Source organism: Pan troglodytes, chromosome 4 (genome assembly GCF_028858775.2).
Source record: "Pan troglodytes isolate AG18354 chromosome 4, NHGRI_mPanTro3-v2.0_pri, whole genome shotgun sequence".
Lineage (NCBI taxonomy): Eukaryota > Metazoa > Chordata > Mammalia > Primates > Hominidae > Pan > Pan troglodytes.
Window position 1 is genome coordinate 2,150,608 of NC_072402.2, and position 19,127 is coordinate 2,169,734.

At 58.0% G+C, this 19,127-nt stretch overlaps 1 protein-coding gene across 2 annotated transcripts in view; it reads right to left on the reverse strand.

Moving 5' to 3' along the window:
- LPCAT1 (lysophosphatidylcholine acyltransferase 1) overlaps positions 1 to 19,127 on the reverse strand; it is a 65,453-nt gene that overhangs the window by 19,110 nt on the left and 27,216 nt on the right. For both annotated transcript variants that reach the window (XR_010157114.1, XM_016952907.4), the window contains exons 3-7: positions 15,102 to 15,316; positions 10,325 to 10,437; positions 8,971 to 9,031; positions 3,415 to 3,473; positions 390 to 424 (exon numbers count right to left, since the gene is read on the reverse strand). Coding sequence is in view for 1 of the 2 variants with exons in the window: in XM_016952907.4 (XP_016808396.1) it covers positions 390 to 424; positions 3,415 to 3,473; positions 8,971 to 9,031; positions 10,325 to 10,437; positions 15,102 to 15,316 (483 nt within the window). In the remaining variant the exon portion in view is untranslated. The remainder of the gene's footprint in view (positions 1 to 389; positions 425 to 3,414; positions 3,474 to 8,970; positions 9,032 to 10,324; positions 10,438 to 15,101; positions 15,317 to 19,127) is intronic.

The window sequence follows — 19,127 nt, forward strand, 5'->3', positions numbered from 1 at the left end:
AGGGGCTGGCCTCCCACCCAGCACGACTCAGTCTCTGTGCCTGTGCAGACGGGGTCCCCCCAGACACCCCTAAATCTCCACTTTCCTTACCAGGGGCCACCAGGTAGACGATGGTAATTACTGAGCTGGCAAACTCGAGAGCGGAATGCAAGACTCACAGTTCCCTTCCTGCTGGTACTGAAGACGTGCAACTTAAGACCCCAGAATCCAGGAGTGTCAGGCCTGGGCCACGTCTGTACGTTTAGTTTTCACAATGGGCTGAACCTAACAGCTGTCCCACACCTGCTTTCACAACTGCAAAAGTAACTAGCGTGCACAGCAGACCCCAAGCAGCCCCTACGTGTTCATGGAACAACAGGACAAAGAGAACGACACGGCGTTCAACTTACGCTCCAGGTCCTTGCCACGTCCATGTGATGGTGTCCTGGGGAGGAAGAGGCAGGGTCAGTCAGCATGGGGCCTGCACCCAGGGCCTGCACCCAGCACCTGCGTATGCCGGCCTCTCCCTGCACCTCCCACCCCACAGAGGCGCTGCAGCCAGGGGGAAGGGAGGAGGGTGCTAGAGCTCCAGCTTCCCAGAGTCCCTGAGGATCCAGGACTCGGACCAGCCCCCCAGCCTGAGGTCCCCAGAGCCTCTAAGGACCCAGAGAACCACCTCCTTACAGGTCCCCAGAGGTCCCCCAAGATCCCCAGAGTCCCTGAGGACTCAGAGCCCCCTCTTGTAGGTTCCCAGAGCCCCTAGGACCTGGGAAAAGGGTCCTCCCTCCCTGCATGCTCTCCACTTTCCTCACCGACCTGGGGACACCAATTCCAGTGTGCACCTGGGACCCCGGCCCTCTCCTGCCCACCGCTCTCTCCAACTGCTCTGAGTGTTCCCCCAACCACGGTGCATGTGCAGGGCCCCCCCACCCCGGGTGCTCTGGAAGTCCCATCTTCAGCCTCAGTGCCGCCGGGCAGGGACCACACAGCAGGGGCCGTGACGGCAGAGGCCCGGACACCGTCACCCTGGGGTGGACCTTCTGCTCCCCTGACGGCTAAGCTAGTGCTTCTTGGTGCATCCAGTAATAGTGTGTTGCTTTAAACACACTGATGAAACAATCTTAAAAGTGGAAAATCTAGATGACTGCACAGATCGGAGTCTGTTGCCCTCGGGTTGACTTTTTTGCCCACAGGAGTTGCACTGGGGCATGGTTTCTGCAGCGGAGGCAGGAAGGGGCCCTTGGCCAGGAGCCTGGCTGACAAACGCACGCCTCAGTAAGAAGGATGAGGTCTGTCAGTCGTGTGACTACCGGCCCTGACTCCATTTTATTACCTGACCGTCAGCTCTCCGGGCAAAGTGAAGCCCGGCAGGCATCGGACGGGACAGGCCCTGAGGCGGATGGCCCAGAACCCTGGCACCCAGAGGCCACCTGTATTTCTGCCCCACTATGTCCTGACCCACGAGGTTTTTCTTTCAGTGCTTTCCTTTGCCATCACAAAAAGCAACTGCTATAGACGGGAAGCTCGCTGTGATGGGCAGGCCCTCCTCGGCGCTCTCCCAGGTGGGCGCTCCACCAGGAACCTGCAGTGAGCCCAGCACCAGTGGGCTGTGGGGACCTTGAGTCCGCCTGGGCCGTCTTTATGCTCCAGGAGCCCATGAAGGGGCAAGGACGTGCGGGAGTCATTGCCGTGGAAGGGGGAACACAGCTGGCACCAAATGAATGCCCTGAGCTCGGCGGCAGGCCTGTGAGGCAAGGTCGCCTAAGTGGGGAGGGCCGATGGAACCAGAAGTATTCTGAGCATCCAAGAGCACCTGGAGGAAGGTGCAGCAGCCACCTTACAGGTGTGGAAACTGAGGCAGGACATGGGCAGGGGCGGGGCCAGGGGCTGGGGCTGCGGCCAGGGGCAGGGATGGAACAGGGCCTGGGTCAGGGGTGGGGTGGGGCGGGGCAGAGCCAGGGCAGGCTGGGGTGGGGTGGGGCGGGGCAGAGCCAGGGCAGGCTGGGGTAAGATGGGGTGGTGTGGGCCAGGGCAGAGCCAGGGCAGGCTGGGGAGGGGTGGGCCAGGGCAGAGCCAGGGCAGGCTGGGGTGGGGTGGGGTGGGATGGGGTGGGGGGGTGGGATAGGGTTGGGGGGGCGTGGGGTAGGGTGGGGGGGTGGGATAGGGTTGGGGGGGCGTGGGGTAGGGAGGGTGGGGTGGGGCAGAGCCAGGGCAGGGTGGGGTGGGGTAGGGCGGGGCAGAGCCAGGGCAGGCTGGGGTGGGCTGGGGCGGGGCAGAGCCAGGGCAGGCTGGGGTGGGCTGGGGCGGGGCAGAGCCAGGGCAGGCTGGGGTGGGCTGGGGCGGGGCAGAGCCAGGGCAGGCTGGGGTGGGCTGGGGCGGGGCAGAGCCAGGGCAGGCTGGGGTGGGCTGGGGCGGGGCAGAGCCAGGGCAGGCTGGGGTGGGGTGGGGTGGGATGGGGTGGGGGGGTGGGATAGGGTTGGGGGGGCATGGGGTAGGGTGGGGGGGTGGGATAGGCTTGGGGGGGCGTGGGGTAGGGTGGGTGGGGTGGGGCAGAGCCAGGGCAGGCTGGGGTGGGGTGGGCTGGGGTGGGGTGGGGTGGGGCAGAGCCAGGGCAGGCTGGGGTGGGCTGGGGTGGGGCAGAGCCAGGGCAGGCTAGGGTGGGCTGGGATGGGGGGAGTAGGGTGGGGCAGGGGGGTGTGGTGGGGTGTGATGGGCCAGGGCAGGCTGGGGTGGGGTGGGGTGGGGTGGGGTGTCGTGGGCCGGGGCAGAGCCAGGGCAGGCTAAGCCTCCTCCAGAGGCGGCAAGGCCCCATGGGGAACTGCTCTGAGGCCTCATCCAGACTTTCTCCCAAAGGTGGGGTCTACCACCTTCGCCCCAGGAGCTCTGGACCCCAAACGCCTTCTTAATTCTCTTAAACCAAACAAAACCTGAGCACTAAATGATAAAACCACAGAAATGACAAAGTCACCTCCTTTCTCTCCAGCTGCCTCCGCCTTCCAGAACTTAAATGTTCTTAATTTTTAAACTTCCTGGAGCATGAACTGGGTACTGAAAGCTGCTGGGGGCCCTGGCCGGTGATGTGGGGTGGAGGGGTTCCCTCTCCAAAATGTCAGGTTTGGCACACAGAGGAAAGGGCAGCTTTGTCAGGAGCTATGGAAGCAGGGCTCTGGAACACTGGGGACCACTGTGGAATCATGGGGTTGATCAGGGACACGTGCGTAGAACAGGCCGCACTCAGGAACGTGCCGAGCCCAGGGCCCGGGCCTGTCCTGCCCTCTCCAGCGCTGAGGCCGGATGGACTCAGCATGGCCAAGTGTGGGCTGTGGCGCAGATAAAGGGTGTGGAGAGACAGAGACACAGGTGCACAGAGGCAGCTCGCAGTTCCCGTTCCCAGAGAATTCCCCTGGAAGCTGACCCCAGGAAAACACAACTCACCAGTTTATTTGGATATCGTAAAACCACAGGCTGGACGGGCGCTCCAGGGATGAATGCACCTGCCGAGAAAGGAACAGCGGTGTTGCCCATGGCAGCCCACGCGGGACAGTGTCTGCTGCGTTTCTCATGCTGCCCTTGGGATAAAAGTGAGCTTTTCTGTCTAGGCCTTCCTGGTCAGCAAGGGCACTCCATGCCTGGACTATCTCAACATCTCTCCTGACCGTAAACACCCAGCGCCACAGCACGGATGGGCAGGAACATCGGCCAGGGGCGCTCCCCGGCCAAGGAACACTTTCTGTTATAACATCGCGCGCAAGCTGGAAGGCGTCTGTGGAGGGACACTTGCTATTATAACATTGCGCACGAGCTGGAAGACATCTGTGGAGGGACACTTTCTGCTATAACGTTGCGCACCAGCTGGAAGGCGTTGGTGGGAAGTGGGGGTCCTCATCACCGGCCATGCTCATCCACCTGATGGGGTTAGGGTCTGCCCTCACCAAGCACATACACCTGCTTCGGGGCCCCACCCACCGCCCTCACCTGCCCCTGGGGCTCAGCTCCAAGGACAGGCGGATTTGGTCACAGCTGCAGCAGGACTTGCCCGGGATCTGCCTCTCTCTCTGAGCGGCTGCCACCTGATGGGCTCCCAAGGAATCAGGAGGAGCCCCAGCGAGGCCCAGCTGAGCCACAGGCCGCAGAGGCTCAGGAACTTCCCCGTTCCCACTGGAATTGTGGCTGTACCCAGCAGCCGCTCCGCCTTCTCACTGGCCGGAGTTGTGCCCTTGCGGGCTGGAGCAAGGCACCATGGACTCTGTGGATGATTGTTTCTATTTTAAATTCTATTTCAATTTCTATTGAAAGAGTTTTTTTTTAACTGGAAAACTCAGGCATCAGAAGTACTCAAGTTTTAGAACAGGACAGGCGGTCTGAGAAGGGCTCCCCTGCCTGGCGACCTGAGGCCAGGCGAGCGAATCCCCAGGCAGCGCGTTCCTCCCAGGCTGCCAGCGAGTGCCACTATGTGGTCAGGAGTTTGCGGCTGGTCCTGGCTGCGGGATTCTGCACAATTCTGGGAGAATGGAGCCCATGCTTGCCCCTGGGGCTGCCAGGAGCATCTGTCCCTAGGGCCAATTCTCCTTTCACGGTGGCCTGAGGCCAGAGGCCCATGTCAGGGCTGAAACCTCGAGCTGACCGCCCAACCCACTCGGCTTTCGTCTCATGCAGGACATCCACCTGCAGCCTTGGTGTCCAGCTGGCACCCCAAGTCCCTGGGCCCGTGTGCCACAGCTTCCCCTGTGTCCAGGGCTGGGTTGCCCCCTTCCTGCTGTGGGCTCAGCAGCACCTGGGAGCGAGCTCATGCAGTTCACCCAGCACTTCTGTGTGCCCAGGTGGACGGGTGGCTGTGTCAGGGGAGGCGGAGAACGGCAGGGCTGGCACAGACCCAGGCTCAAGCCCCAGCTCCAATGCCCGGCAGCCGAGTCCCAGCCCCTGAGACACGCAGTGTGGAGGAAATAGTCCTCATTGCCTGGGACCGAGCCCAGGAGCTCGCGTGGAGTGCCGAGACCTGCTGTGGGTGATAATGGCTTTGCTGCTACAGCTCAGCCGACCATCTCGACCATGTGGCAAGGGGACATCACTGAAACTCAGTAAGAATCAAAGGAAACCTCAACACCCTGGGGACCTCTCAGGAAAGTCCCCAAGAGCACAGAAACCCCCCATGAGCCTGAAAGGTCAGTGACTTCATGGAAACCCCGGTGGGAAAGTCTGCAGGGGTCTCTGGCCTCCCTAGTCTCCCAGGGGCCCCTGAGGGTCAGCAGCACCCAGACCCCACCAGCACTGTGCACCCAAGGCAGGCTGCACAAGGGCCAGGCTGGGAGAAACCAAGATGAGGCAGTCAGAGCCCAGGGCTTCTGAATGCAGGAACAAGGCAGAGGGGAGGAGGCACGGGCTTCTAAACGGCACAGAAACCTCCATATTCACACATAGCTTGTGCTGGGCATGGGTCTAACTTCACTAGTTGCAACAATGAGGCTGGAAGATGGCTCAACAGGGACCCCTGAGGCCCCCAGAAGGCCATCACCCCTTATTCACCCTGACCATCCCCCACAGCCCACCCCACAGGAAGAAACAGTCCACCATGGTCCAGGGAGAGCCGTGTCCACATCTGCTCACAGCCCGTGCAGGGAGGCCAGGGAGAGCCACATCCATGTCTGCTCACAGCCCGTGCAGGGAGGCTGCTGCGGCCCAGGGACAGCCACATCCATGTCTGCTCACAGCCCGTGCAGGGAGGCTGCTGCGGCCCAGGGACAGCCACATCCATGTCTGCTCACAGCCCGTGCAGGGAGGCCAGGGAGAGCCACATCCATGTCTCCTCACAGCCCGTGCAGGGAGGCCACTGTGGCCCAGGGACAGCCACATCCATGTCTGTTCACAGCCCGTGCAGGGAGGCCACTGTGGCCCAGTGAGAGCTGCGTCCACTTCCAACAGCCACATTCGGCAGGCCCGCCTCTGCATCCTCGGGCTGTCAGTGCCATCGCTGGGCCCACGCAGCATCCTAGGGCCTTCTCACTGTCTTCGTTCTGCTCTGAGAGCTTGGAGCTGGCAGGCAGGTGGGGTGTGGGCATGTGGAGGGCGTGGGCCCAGGACCTTCCAGGAGGCGTCTCCAGGCACCCAGTCAGCCGATCCTGCTCTAGTGCCCTCTGACAAGGAGGGTGAGTGTGGGCACTGGAGAGGAAGGCCCCACATGGGCCTGTTTCAGGAGCAACTCAATCCCTGCAGAGCCCTGAGGGTCTCAGCCCTGCTGGAACCCACCACATCCAGCAGACCCCACAGGGCTCTGCTGAGCTCTGTCACCCCCGCCTCAGAGGCAGCACCCCTGGCCTGGGTCAGAACAGGGGGACTCAGGTGGACAGTGCAGCACAGACAAGAGACACTCAGGAGAAAGAAGGCACCTGGGCCCAGGAAGACCCTGCTGGAGGCTCCAGGAGCCTGAGGCTGGAGGCTGGGCCCAATGCGGGAAGGTCTCCGGGGATGAAGGTGGGGAGTCAGCAGTGGTGCCCAAACAGGGGTGACCCTAGCAACGTGACCCCAACATCAGGCGATGTGATGGAAGGTGGAGGGAGGGTCTGAGTGGGTGGGCCGCCATGGAGCTGGGGCAGCTGGAGCCCAAGACAGCAGGCAGGTTGTGGGTGCCTCTGTTGTCAGGCTCAAGGTAGGAGATGCTCACGGCTCTGGAGGGCTCCACCACGAGGCGTCAGGATCACGCACCACACACCAATTTCACCTCCAAACAGGAGGCTCCAAACCTCACTAAGAAGTACCCAGCTAAGACGCATGAGGGCCTGCGAGATTCCGAACACGTGACTCGAGGCAGCCGGAAACCCAGGCCTGCGGGTGACACGCGGAACTCATGGCTGGACCCACTGGAAATGGAGACGGGGAAAGGATCAAGTCACTGTGTCATCTCCCCAGACCCCGTGGAACCCACCTGGGGCACAGCGAGCGCCCTTCCTGGACTGCACACAGTGAGCTCCTGCTGGGCACCGCCATGACTCCCCTCAGTTTCGTGATATGCGTTGAGAGGTGCTCACACGCCCTCCTCACGTCTACACAAGGGCCGCCAGCTCCAAAGGGCAAGGCGATGGCCCTTCCCAGGGGCCTCCCTGCAGGCACGAGGCTCCACTCCCGAGGAACATCTGCCCTTGAAGACAGGGCCCGGCACTGACCCCAGCCCCACACCTTGCCAAGGAACAAGACCTGACGTACTTGCCAGCTGTCTTCTGCCTGGGGCCTTGGAAACATGGCCCACTTTCAGCCTTCACCAAGGTTGCCCACAGGCCATGCCCAGGCATGGACCCAGTGTGGTGGGGGCACGTGGATTCGTGGTCACTGGGTGCCACCGCCACCCTCTGCATCTCTGGTTCTGATCAGAATGACTCAGAACCACGCGTGGTGAAGACAACGGAACGGGAAGACCCAGTACCTTCCATTGAGCTGCACCTTGAAGCCTCTGGAAGCAAAACCTGCCATCTGCCTGCTGCACCAAGGAGGGTGGAGGGTGAAAGCACGCGCATCTGAGCCGGAGGAGGATGGCCACAGGCTCGGAAACCCCGGCGGCACACGTGGTGAGTGACTGCACACTTCCTCCACCCAGCTCCCATAAATGTCCAGACACTCAGGTTGTGCAGCCCCAGAGGCACGGCAGCCGGTGCCAGTGTGAGCGAGGAACTGGCTTTTCCATGTGGCTCTGATCCAACCCCAGAGAACAGGTCTGCATGCCCCAGTATGGACACAGTTGATGAAAGCGACTACTTTCTAAAGCAGCCCAAGGGAGACGACAGGATCCAGGTGGACCCTCTGACACGCTCAAGGGTGTGCAGAATTCCAAACAGACTCAGCGCAAAAAGAACAGTGGACTCTGCTGCCTGCTCACTGCCACACTTCCATGTCAGGGGTGCAGACACAACACTAGACCTGGGTGACCACCGCGGGAGAGAGCCAATGCCTGCTCACTGCCACACTTCCCACGTCAGGGGTGCAGGCACAACACTAGACCCGGGTGACCACCGCGGGAGAGAGCCAATGCCTGCTCACTGCCACACTTCCCACGTCAGGGGTGCAGACACAACACTAGACCCGGGTGACCACCGCGGCGGGAGAGGCCCAATGCCTGCTCACTGCCACACTTCCCACGTCAGGGGTGCAGACACAACACTAGACTCGGGTGACCACCACGGCGGGAGAGGCCCAATGCCTGCTCACTGCCACACTTCCCACATCAGGGGTGCAGACACAACACTAGACTCGGGTGACCACCACGGCGGGAGAGGCCCAATGCCTGCTCACTGCCACACTTCCCACGTCAGGGGTGCAGACACAACACTAGACCTGGGTGACCGCCGCGGGAGAGGCCCAATGCCTGCTCACTGCCACACTTCCACGTCAGGGGTGCAGACACAACAACAGACCGGGGTAACCACCGCGGGAGAGAGCCAATGCCTGCTCACTGCCACACTTCCCACGTCAGGGATGCAGACACAACACTAGACCCAGGTAACCGCCGCAGGAGAGACCCAAGTTCACACGCATTTGAGTCCCCCCTCCCCAGGGAGAAAGAACACTGTCTAACTGGGGACCTGGGGACCTAGGGACCTGGGCATCTGAGGATGGCTCGCAGGGATTTGCACCTGGGATTCCCAGGCGGGTGTGGGGCGTGAGCTGCAGGCCAAGAAGGGTACCCTGAGCCATTCAAAGGCAGGGAGGCCCCTTCTGCACCCAGGACCCCCCAGCCTGGACCTCAAAACAGAGGCAAACATCTATCTCCACCTCACTGGAAACGCCCTGAAACCATAACTTCTCCATCTTCCTGCAAACATGATAATCCTTGACTCACATTCTCAAATTTATTTTGTGACTTTTCTTAGGAATACCTCTAAGAACCCCAGCACACAGGATAAAAACAGAAACTGTTCTTATGTGCACAGCACATTATTAAAAAACATCTCTTTAATATTTTCCTTTTCTCTAGGAGAAAAATAAACAATTAAGAAAACTACATACCAGGTTTGAAGGTAATTAGGCAGGTCCTGTTTGTACAAGTTCCTTCTGGAAAAATCATTATCTGGAAGTGGGAGAAAAAAAAGGATCAGCATTAAACTGTACATAATTATAATTCAGAACTTACAGAAGCCAATCTTCACAATATATTTTCTTTTCTGCTGACATAATTTGGACACTGGAATCACATTCAGTATGTAAATTATTAAAATGCATGATGGAAGCACACACTGACTTCCGCTCTGCTGGTTTTATTAAAGTGTGGCAGCAGTATCAACACACAAACAGCATCTGTCTTCTTCAACTACAGCTCCTGGAAAGCAGGGTAGTCGCGGTGCCCACCTCTCAGACACTGTGAGAACCAGGTGCAACTAAATATAACCCACGGTTGGCACAACATAAGCACCTCCTGGGGGCAGCACTCATTCTCATCAGGAAGAAGGTGGGGAGGAGAGCAAAGACCCACAAATGGCAGTGCCTGGCTGATGGAGCCGAAGGAGGGCTGGGACCCCAGCAACGGGCTGGATGAGCAGGAGAGCCGAGCCCCAGTCAGGCAGCACCCTCCACACCCGGGTTTCAATTCCTCCGACTCACACTGGCCTGCAGTAGCAGAAACTGCCCTCAAACTCCCAGCCCCGCAGGCTGCTTTCAGTTCTGGGCCCTGCGAGGAAGACAGACCTCAGGTGGGCTGGCGTGGGCTCACCCTGGCAAGCCCAGGGCCAGGCAGGCCAAATGGGTGGGGAAGGAGACTGACTGTGCTTGTGGGGACAGAGCTGGGGCACCCTGGAATTCACAGCCCTCTAAGAGGCTGCCCCCAGCCAGACCCTGCAAAGCTTCGTGAGCAATCAGATCCCAGACAGTTCTGTAAAATTTCCAGCTTCTAATGCTGGCTCAGCTGGAAAGAAGAAAAACAGCATCCAAGCTAATGTCAGCCAGGCTGCCCCTACAGCTGGGTTCAGGGCTTCTGAATGCCTGGGAACCAGCTACAGACCAGGAAGTTTACTCCAGGACTTTCAGAAGCACCCAACACACAGCAGGCTGACACATCAACTCCAAAATCAGACTGCACCAGGAGGGCGGGTGAGCAATGCTCCATCTGAGTCAGAACTTAGTTCAGGAAAGATGATTCAGGAAGCTGAGATGCATTTGAGAATTGTTTTTCTTTACTTTAACTTTAAATTTCGGGCACCGAAACCAAATGCGCCTGACAGCACCCTCCTGCGTTCACGCACTCACTAGGAGAAGAGAATCAGAATCCAGCCCCAGAGGAAGGGCCCCAGTTTCTTTCTCCCCACTCTCGAAGTTCGCATCTTTTGGAATAAAACCACTGAAACACAATCAGGGCTACGTGCATTACCTGTGGCCACTTTCCGTTTGACTGCGCCCGTCTCTTGATTTCTTCTACTGTTTTCCTGCGAGAATCCTGGTCTGACCGGGACACGAACACAGGCCGTATATACCGGATCAGAGCTGGAAGAGAGGAGGGGAGACGGATCCCGTGGAATGCATGGCTCCCGCCAGGCAGGGCTGAGGAACGAGGGGGCTGCTGCATGGCACCCAGTGGGGCAGGAGACTCCAGATGTCCCAGGGGCTGTGCCATGGGTGGGCTGTGAGTCCCTGCCTGAGGGAACGGGAACAGCACCCGGGCTTCCCATGTCTGTGACAGCAGGAAGCCCCGTAGCCTCAGTGCCACAAGTAACAAACACCAAGTCCATGGCACCCACTGAGGACACGGAGCACAGAACGGAGGTCAATGAAAGACAACCGCCAGGAAGCAGAAAGTCTTTAGACCCGGTCTTCACAGAGGACAGGGTTGAAGGTGCCAGGTCCTAGATGGGACCCCGCCCGCCCCCTGTGGGTTGAACTGCATCCCCTAAAAGACAAGCTGAAGTCCTCACTCCTGGTACCGGGAATGGGACCTCATTTCGAAACAGGTGGTAGCAGATGCTCAAGGTCCCGGATGAGGGTCCCTATGGGAGGAGGAGACAAAGCAGATGCTCAAGCTAAAATCCCAGATGAGGGTCCCTATGGGAAGAGGAGATGAAGAGGGGGAGAGAAGGCCAATGATGAAGGAGGCCATAGGAGGATGCGGCCACAGCCCCCACCAGGAGCCGGGAGGGCCGAGGGAGCTTTCAGAAGAGCCCAATGCGGCCAGCACTTTGTTCTGGCACTTCTGCTTCTAGACGGTGGGAGAATATGCTCCTGTTGCTCTAAGCCACCAGCTTTGCGGTGCTTTGTAGCACAGCCCCAGTTTAACCATGGCACCCCACAGCCTCCTGGAAGTTGTGGGGTTGGGGTACAAGGGACACCCCGCCATGAAGGCTGGTGCTCAACCAAGGCAATGTGGCCACGGCACCTGTCTTTATGCAAGAGGATTGAACGTGGAAACATACTTCTTAGAAAACTCTGAAGACTTTAAAATGAAACTATCCCTGAGTGGAGCTTCCTTTTTGAGGACGGTGAGCAGGATCCACGCTCGGCGCCCCCCAGGCCAACTGTGGGTGTCTCTGACCCCACCACGGGCTCCTAGGCTGCTGCAGGTCAGCCCCACCTCCCCACCCCAGTTCAGTTTCCAGTTTCTTTTCTTAGCGTTTTTATTACTTGTAAGGAGTAGCATTTCATGACTTTTATTCTTTCTTGGAGGTTCTTCCCTCCAAGAATGAGAAAACTGAAGCCAAAAAAAGAAAATTCCTTCTATCCTGTGGTTGCCTGTTGGGTCTCTGTGGTCTTTCCTATGTCCTGAATCATTTTGCTTTTTCACGATTCCAGTACTATTTCATCCTTGCTCATTGGTTATTCCCAACTCTGCTAAAAAGGACGAAATCAGAAGGAAGGGAAGAATGGTGGAGTCGTCTCGCAGGATGGCGCACGCGTGAAAGAAATGGTCCTGACTGCGTGGTCTTTCGGTGCCCACTGTTTTGGCCAAAGCGTCCCATGGTCATCCCGGGGCACACGGGGTCTGGAGATGCCACCCTGCCACCTTCGCAATCCTGTCAGCTGGTTTGTTTTGTGAACAGAGTAGAGATTTCAGAAGTTGTCTATAACCGCGAAGAACAGAACAGTGACGTGGGGGCGTTTCACACTCAGATGGGTCCGGGGGTAAATGTGGGGGGTGCAGGGGGAGGAATGTGGGGGTGCAGGGGGAGGACTCTGAGCGAAGTCTTGGGCCGTGCGTCTTCATGTGGGTTGCCCGGTGTGCGTTTCACGCTGAGAACTGGGCAGTGAGGACAGCAAGTAGATGCAGCTCCTCCCCGGGAGCCCTGAGGAGGGAAGGGTGTCACCACGCCGTGTGCACAGCCACACTGAGACTGGCGCATTTTGCCAGCAAGAAGGTGACAGCGTTCTGCCGTCTTTTGGGCATTTGAGGCTCAAACTTTCCGTGACAAGGTTTGTAAATGGATGGTGCGGATATGAAGGTCACTGAAAGGAAATTAAGAATGTGAAAAGGAAAAAATCTACCAGTTGATCACTCTCATTGGTATTGATACATCTAAAAATGAAAATATTTTGAACATTTTCAACATTCATCTCTCAACAAAGTTGTGAGCTTTCCGGTTTCCATGAAAGGAACCAGAAGTCACCACAAGCTGGGACCGGGGAGATGTCTCTGAGCTGGGAACCTGGGAGACGTCTCTGAGCTGGAAACCAGGGAGATGTCTCTGAGCTGGGACCAGGGGAGATTATCTCTGAGCTGGGACCACGGGAGATGTCTCTGAACTGGAAACCTGGGAGATGTCTCTGAGCTGGGACGGGGGAAGATTATCTCTGAGCTGGGACAAGGGCAGATGTCTCTGAGCTGGGGCCAGGGGAGATGTCTCTGAGTTGGAACCTGGGGAGACATCTCTGAGCTGGAGCCTGGGTAGATGTCTCTGAGCTGGGGCCTGGGGAGACGTCTCTGAGCTGGGACCTGGGGAGATGGTTTTGAGCTGGAGCCTGGGGAGATGGTTCTGAGCTCCCGAATCAGAGGGTGCTCCAGGTGCGCAGTAGAGGAGTCGTCAGCCACGCCCCAGGACGATGGCCCTTTCAGGCCAGGACAGCAGGGAGCAAAATGTGGTTCCTGCTAAGTCTGAATTCTAACGAAAATTTCTGATAAGCTTGTTTGTCACTATCCTCTCCCTCGCAGGTCCGTGGATTATCTCTGAAATGACAAGAAACATGCAGGGCTCCATGAGGGCCCTGCACACAGCAGCATGGCTGTGGCCATTCTTCCTGCTGCGCCGAGATGAAGGTCAGTGCTGGGTCACCTGGGTTGGTCTGGAAGAGGTGGAATCCCGGGCCTCTAGAAAGTTAGGACTACAACGTCCAACGTCACCGCACCAAACCCTCCTTCGTGTTGGTGATCTCCACAGGGAGGCACCAAGGGGCACAGGGAGAGCCCGGCCAACGCTCAGATTCACTCTGGGTGGGCCAGCCCCCCTGTCCAAGGACCCCTGCAGCTGCGAGGGTGCCTGGGCACACAGCTCCACAATCCCCCTCCCTGAGCGGATGACGAACGACCACGGGCCTCTGCCACGGTGGGGGCGCAAATGTGGTTTCCTGGGTGTGCCAGAACCACAGGATGCAAAGAGTGCTGAGTGGAGCTGGGGCTGCCCCGTGAGCCTGTGGAGCTTGCAGAGCGGGGAAACCTGCGTGTGAGAGCCAAGGCCATCACTCAGATGGTGCCTGCAGTCCAGTCTCGCCTCCAGTGCCGGCCTGTCCAGCCTCCTCCAGGCTTCCCCAGCCAGCCGAGTGCAGCGAGCCCTCCGGTCCCACCAAGGACCATCCCCGATTTCCAAGCCTGACCCAGGCAGACCCAGGCCACCCACAACTGCCCAGCTGCACGCACAGTCTGGACACCTTCTGGCTGCTGCAGGCCCAATCCCCCATGGGCCATGCCAGGGTTCCTCACCCCACTTCCAGCCTTCCTATCCCAGCTGTGGCCGCCACCCTCAGTGGTCAGCACCATAGAATGTGTCCCCACCCAGTCCATACTGAATGTGTCCCCCCAGATATTTTCTAGAAAACTGTCACATGAATGCTAACGTTAGGTGCTGCATGGAAACAGAGCCGGCAGGAGAGGCCAGGTGAGGGCCCCGGCCATAGGCGACGCCCCTCCTCCCAGCAGCTCCTTCCCTCAGCACCGCCCACTGCCAACCCAGGACCCGCTGTGCCCCAGAACATGCTGTGCTGTGCTGATGGCGGCTGTGAAGGAAGCACGAGGACAGAACGGGCCCAGCTGCCCTGAAGAGCACCAAGGACAGAGCTCTGGTGGGTCAGGGCTGCGCACAGGTGGGTGAGGGGCCACGCAGGGCTCCCTACAGTCCTCCCAGAGCAGCGGGTGCATGGGATGCGGCCCCCAAAGGTGGGTCCACATGCTGACCCTGGAACCTGTGAATGAGGCCTTATTTGGAAAAAGGTTTTTACAGAGGTAACTCGTTAAGGATCTCAAGATGAGAGCATCCTGGAGACGCCTTGATTTTGAACATCTGGTCCCCAGATGACAAGAAGGTGACTCTCTACTGGAGTGAGCCCCCGGCTTTGGGGAGGGGTCACGGCAGCACCAGGTGCTCAGGTCCCTGGGTTCACGGCACAGCCCCGGTGCACAGGCAGCCCTGCCGACCTGCTCCCAAAGACTTCCAGAACTGCCATCTGATAAAGGTGAGCCACCCTTGCCAAGCAGACCTGGAGCAAGCACTGTAGCCTGTTATGATAGTGAGGGCACTCAGGTACCAATAAAAATAACAATTACAACAATGAAAATTACACAGGAAACCCCAACACAGAAAATGGGGCACAAGGCCAATGTGCCCGGCGGTGGGGGCTCAATCACTCCCAGCAGCGTGGGGGGGGGGGGGGTCCCTCACTCCCGGCAGGGGGGTCTCACTCATTTCCAGCAAGTGGGGGTCCCTCATTCCTAGCAGGGGGGTCTCACTCATTTCCAGCAAGTGGGGGTCCCTCATTCCTAGCAGGGAGGGATCTCTCATTCCCAGAAGGGGGGGGTCCCTAAAAACCAGCAGGGAGTCCCTCACTCCCAGCAGCAGAGGGGGTCTCACTCATTCCCAACAGAGGGGGGACCCTCAATCCCAGCACGAGGGGAATCTCTTATTCTCAGCGGCAGGGGCATCTCTCACTCCCAGCAGGGGTGTCTCACTCACTTCCCCAGATCGGGATGTCTCTGCTCTCTGCCTTCATCACGATGGAGGACATCGTCATGGTCACCGGGATGGCGTCGAAGTAGGACGAGTGAGGCGCGAGCGTGAGGATGGCCGCCTCGGTGGGCAGCGCCTGCCGCCCCTTCACGGCCACCCGGTGGAAGCCGCCGGCGAACCACATGGTGCGCATGATGGCCTTCAGCAGGAAGTCCACAACCCTGCAAAAGAGGGCGCTGCGTCACGCGGGCACACGTCCGCAGTCCCGGAGTCTGTGTGAGGCACAGGGGCGGTCCCACGGGAGAGCCCTCCAGGGCGCAGTCCAGGCCACGGGCTTCCTGTGGTCGCCGCCGCTGGGACAGCTGCTTGAGGGAAGAAAAGACGCCGCGCCTTCCTGGCCTCCGCCTGTGTCCTCGCTGGCCGCGCTCCCGCCCACGGAGGAGGCCGCGGGGCCCTCGCTGGCCGCGCTCCCGCCCACGGAGGAGGCCGCGGGGCCCTCGCTGGCCGCGCTCCCGCCCACGGAGGAGGCCGCGGGGCCCTGTGTGGTGGTCACGGCCACGTGACAGGCAGCGCTAAGCCAACATGAGACTCCGGAACACAGACAGCACAAGTCCCAGGCCAGAAGACCTCCGGACCTTCATGTTAGCAACTTATTTATCAGCATCCTATCATTTTGAAATGGGAAAAACATTAAAACACCTAAAACGCATATCGCAATATGGGGGGGTGGGGCGCTCAGAGCTGAGGGCGGAAGCTGAGACCTGCGTGCGCACTTCCCCATCTCATCTCCACAGGAAGCCCGGGGTTCCCACAGCCAGGCGTTGTGTTATTACAGTGAGCTGTTTCTGGAAGAAATTAGATGGCCAATAAATTTGGAAAATAAAGTAAAAATCAGCCTAGGTTAACTGAATTTGTGTACTCTTTATCTCTTTTTAAAATAGGTACAAATTTAGCCTTTTAAATGTGTGTATTCTCTTTCATATGAGGCTACAGATTAGGCTATTATTCCACACCTCAGGGAATTGACACGCGGCAGACAGCCACAGTGTGTGAGAAGCCACAGGCCAGGCACACAGAGAACATGATTCAGCCTCATGAAAAGCCACGTCTCACTTGGCCACTGGGTTAAGTGGGCGCATCACACTGGGTAAAACTACTGCACAGAGAAACAAGAGCCTGAAGCCTTACTGGATTCACATTCCCCTGGGACAGATGATCCTCCCAGAAGACTTCCAGGACAGGGGTCCCCATGGATCTGAGCCAAGGCGGTTGCTAGGAGGGCACAAAGCCTCCTCTTGTGGGGCCACCTTGGAATGGCCTTTGTGTATGCGGATGATAAACAATGGTGTAGTTACACATGGAGATGCTGGGGACCAACCTAGGGTGCTGCTTGTCTAGAGGAGGGGGGATTACACAGGCGTGCACTTCTTCACCACCTGTTCAGCTGCATATTTAAAAATGTACTTTTCTGGCCAGGCATGGTGGCTCACGCCTGTAATCACAGCACTTTGGGAGGCCAAGGCAGGTGGATCACTTGAGGTCAGGAGCTCAAGACCAGCCTGGCCAACATGGTGAAACCCTGTCTCTACTAAAAATACAAAAATTAGCTGGGCATGGTGGCAGGCGTCTGTAATCCCAGCCACTCAGGAGGCTGAGGCAGGAGAACTGCTTGAACCCAAGGGGCGGAGGTTGCAGTGAGCCGAGATTGCGCCACTGCACTCCAGCCTGGGCAACAGAGTGAGACTCCATCTCAAGAAAACTAATCTAAACTAAAAAAAAAGATATACTCTTCTGTACACATGTTATTTTCCACACAAAAAAAAAAACAACAAGTACAAAAACAAAAGCCAAAAGGCAGCAATTGATGCCTAAGATGGAAGAAACAAGGCAGCGGCGGAGGGAGAAGTGAGGCTGCAGAGGAGGCTGCGGTGGGCACAGGAGCCGGTCCCGGGCAGGCTCAGCTGCAGAGGCGGCTGTGGCAGGCACAGGAGCCAGTCCCGGGCAGGTTCAGGGGCAGGAGAGAGGACAGCAGGAAAAAAGGGATTAAAACCCGGGCGGCCCTTGGAGGAACACACCTGCCAGCCCCCAAATCGAATTGCAGGGACAGACGGTGCTCAGGAGAACTGTACTGGGTGTCGGGGCAGGGAAAAAGCAGCCTCAGCTCTTCTCTAAAGATCCTGGAGGAATTTTATACCCAAACTATCCACATGTGAAAACCCGGACTGCTGGTGTGGATGACAGCCTCAGAGAAAAGCTCCACTCGCTGTGGGGTTGGGGGCCCAGCACCCACTCACCCCAAGGCAAAGGGAGCCAGCACAAGCCCAAGGTGCTCAGGTGCCTGGGCAGCCCGTTCCCAGGGGAATGTGAATCAGGAGACAGATCTATCTGCATACACAGGAGCGGGGATCTCCATCAGCACCCCCAGGAAATCCACTCCGTCCTACCGCCCTCACACGGACGACACCCAAGAATCCTGAGACGTGTGAGCAGAGCAGCTGCATGGCAGAGAAGCAGAGGACTGACCCCAAGGAGACAGAAAGGGTGGGCATCAGAAGAGGGGTGCAAAACATCCACCACGCTCGCCAAGAGTCAGGAAGAACAGGGCGCTGAGAAGCATCAAAGAACAAGAAAACACTCTCAGAAACCAAGACTGTCACTGTGGAGACAAGCAACTCACAGGAAAGACTGGGAAATGAGGAGGAGGAAATCTCCCAGAACATGCAGGGGGAAAAGGAGGAAGGCCGCTGAGGCCTGCATCTCCTCAAGCCAGCTGGCATGTGGAGGTGGGTGGGGGAGGCCCACACGTCTAAGCGTGAGGGGCAGGCGCAGGCCCCGGCTCTGCAGGTTCCAAATGTTCTGCTGTGAGCGGAGGCAAGAGGCAGAGCGAAGCCGGCCCTGGAGAGGACCTATACACATGTACACAGCCTGAGTGCTGGCTACGGTGCCAGGCCGGTGGGGCAGGGCAAAGGAAGGGGCCCTGGGGCCACGTCTGGCGGGGCTTCAAGGAGCCAAGTCTGGTGATCCACGTGGACTGGCTTAAGCTGGGTCAGGGACGGCCCCTGGGTGGCTGGTGGGAGGGCTGTGTTGGGCTGGCAGCCCCAGGCTGAGACGCAGGTGGCAGGAGCTGCTGGCTTCTGGGAGACCAGATAAAGTGGTTTGATGCTCAAGTTCAAGCTCCAACCTCCAGGCCAACATACGGGGAGTACCTAGAGTCATCATGGGGATGGCATCCCCAAACTTGGGAACAGGTGTTCCCACACAGAGCGTTCAGGAAAGGGCACCATCAATCTGAACCATCCAGTCAGCCAAGGGGCAGCCCCTGGAGGACCTGGCCCAGCTCAGGACTTGGCCCGTGGTCAAGGATTCAGCGCCAGATGGTCGGGTTTTGCAAAACGATGCTACGGTTTTTACAACACTGTGTGTGTTGAAAGTAACCTAAAATAGTGCCTTTTGCGAAACTGTGTCATTCTTTCACTGAAAGCCTAAGATTTTTATTTTAGGAAGGTTTGAATGACACTAACTTACATTCAGCAAAAATGCTTTAACTCAACATCAATCTATTCAAAACTGCAGAGCAGTGCATAACGTGAGCCAACTTAAGTCCCAAACCGACTACGTAATTATTATTCAGCGGTACATTCTGAATCTGCTACTTCAAATTCAGTTTTCTCCTGATCCCTTGCGTCCCTAACTACGGTGCTTTTGTGACTAGGTTTCCCCTTGGGGAGTTCAGAATTCAGGGTTTGTTCTCTTTTCTGTTTCCCTTCAAGCACCAAGCCAAGCCCAGGACTGTGCACCAAGGGAGCTTTCATCAGTGCTGCTGAAGGAGACGCCAGGGGCTCCAGGTGTGGGATTCAATGCCAGGCAGCACGGGCAGCTTGAGTGCCCACAAGCATCCGTGCATACTCCCACACATGCATGCATTCACATACATACACAGACATCGCTCTCATATATACTCACATGCACACACACACTCATACATATGTACACACATACACTTGCACATATACACACATACACACGTACACA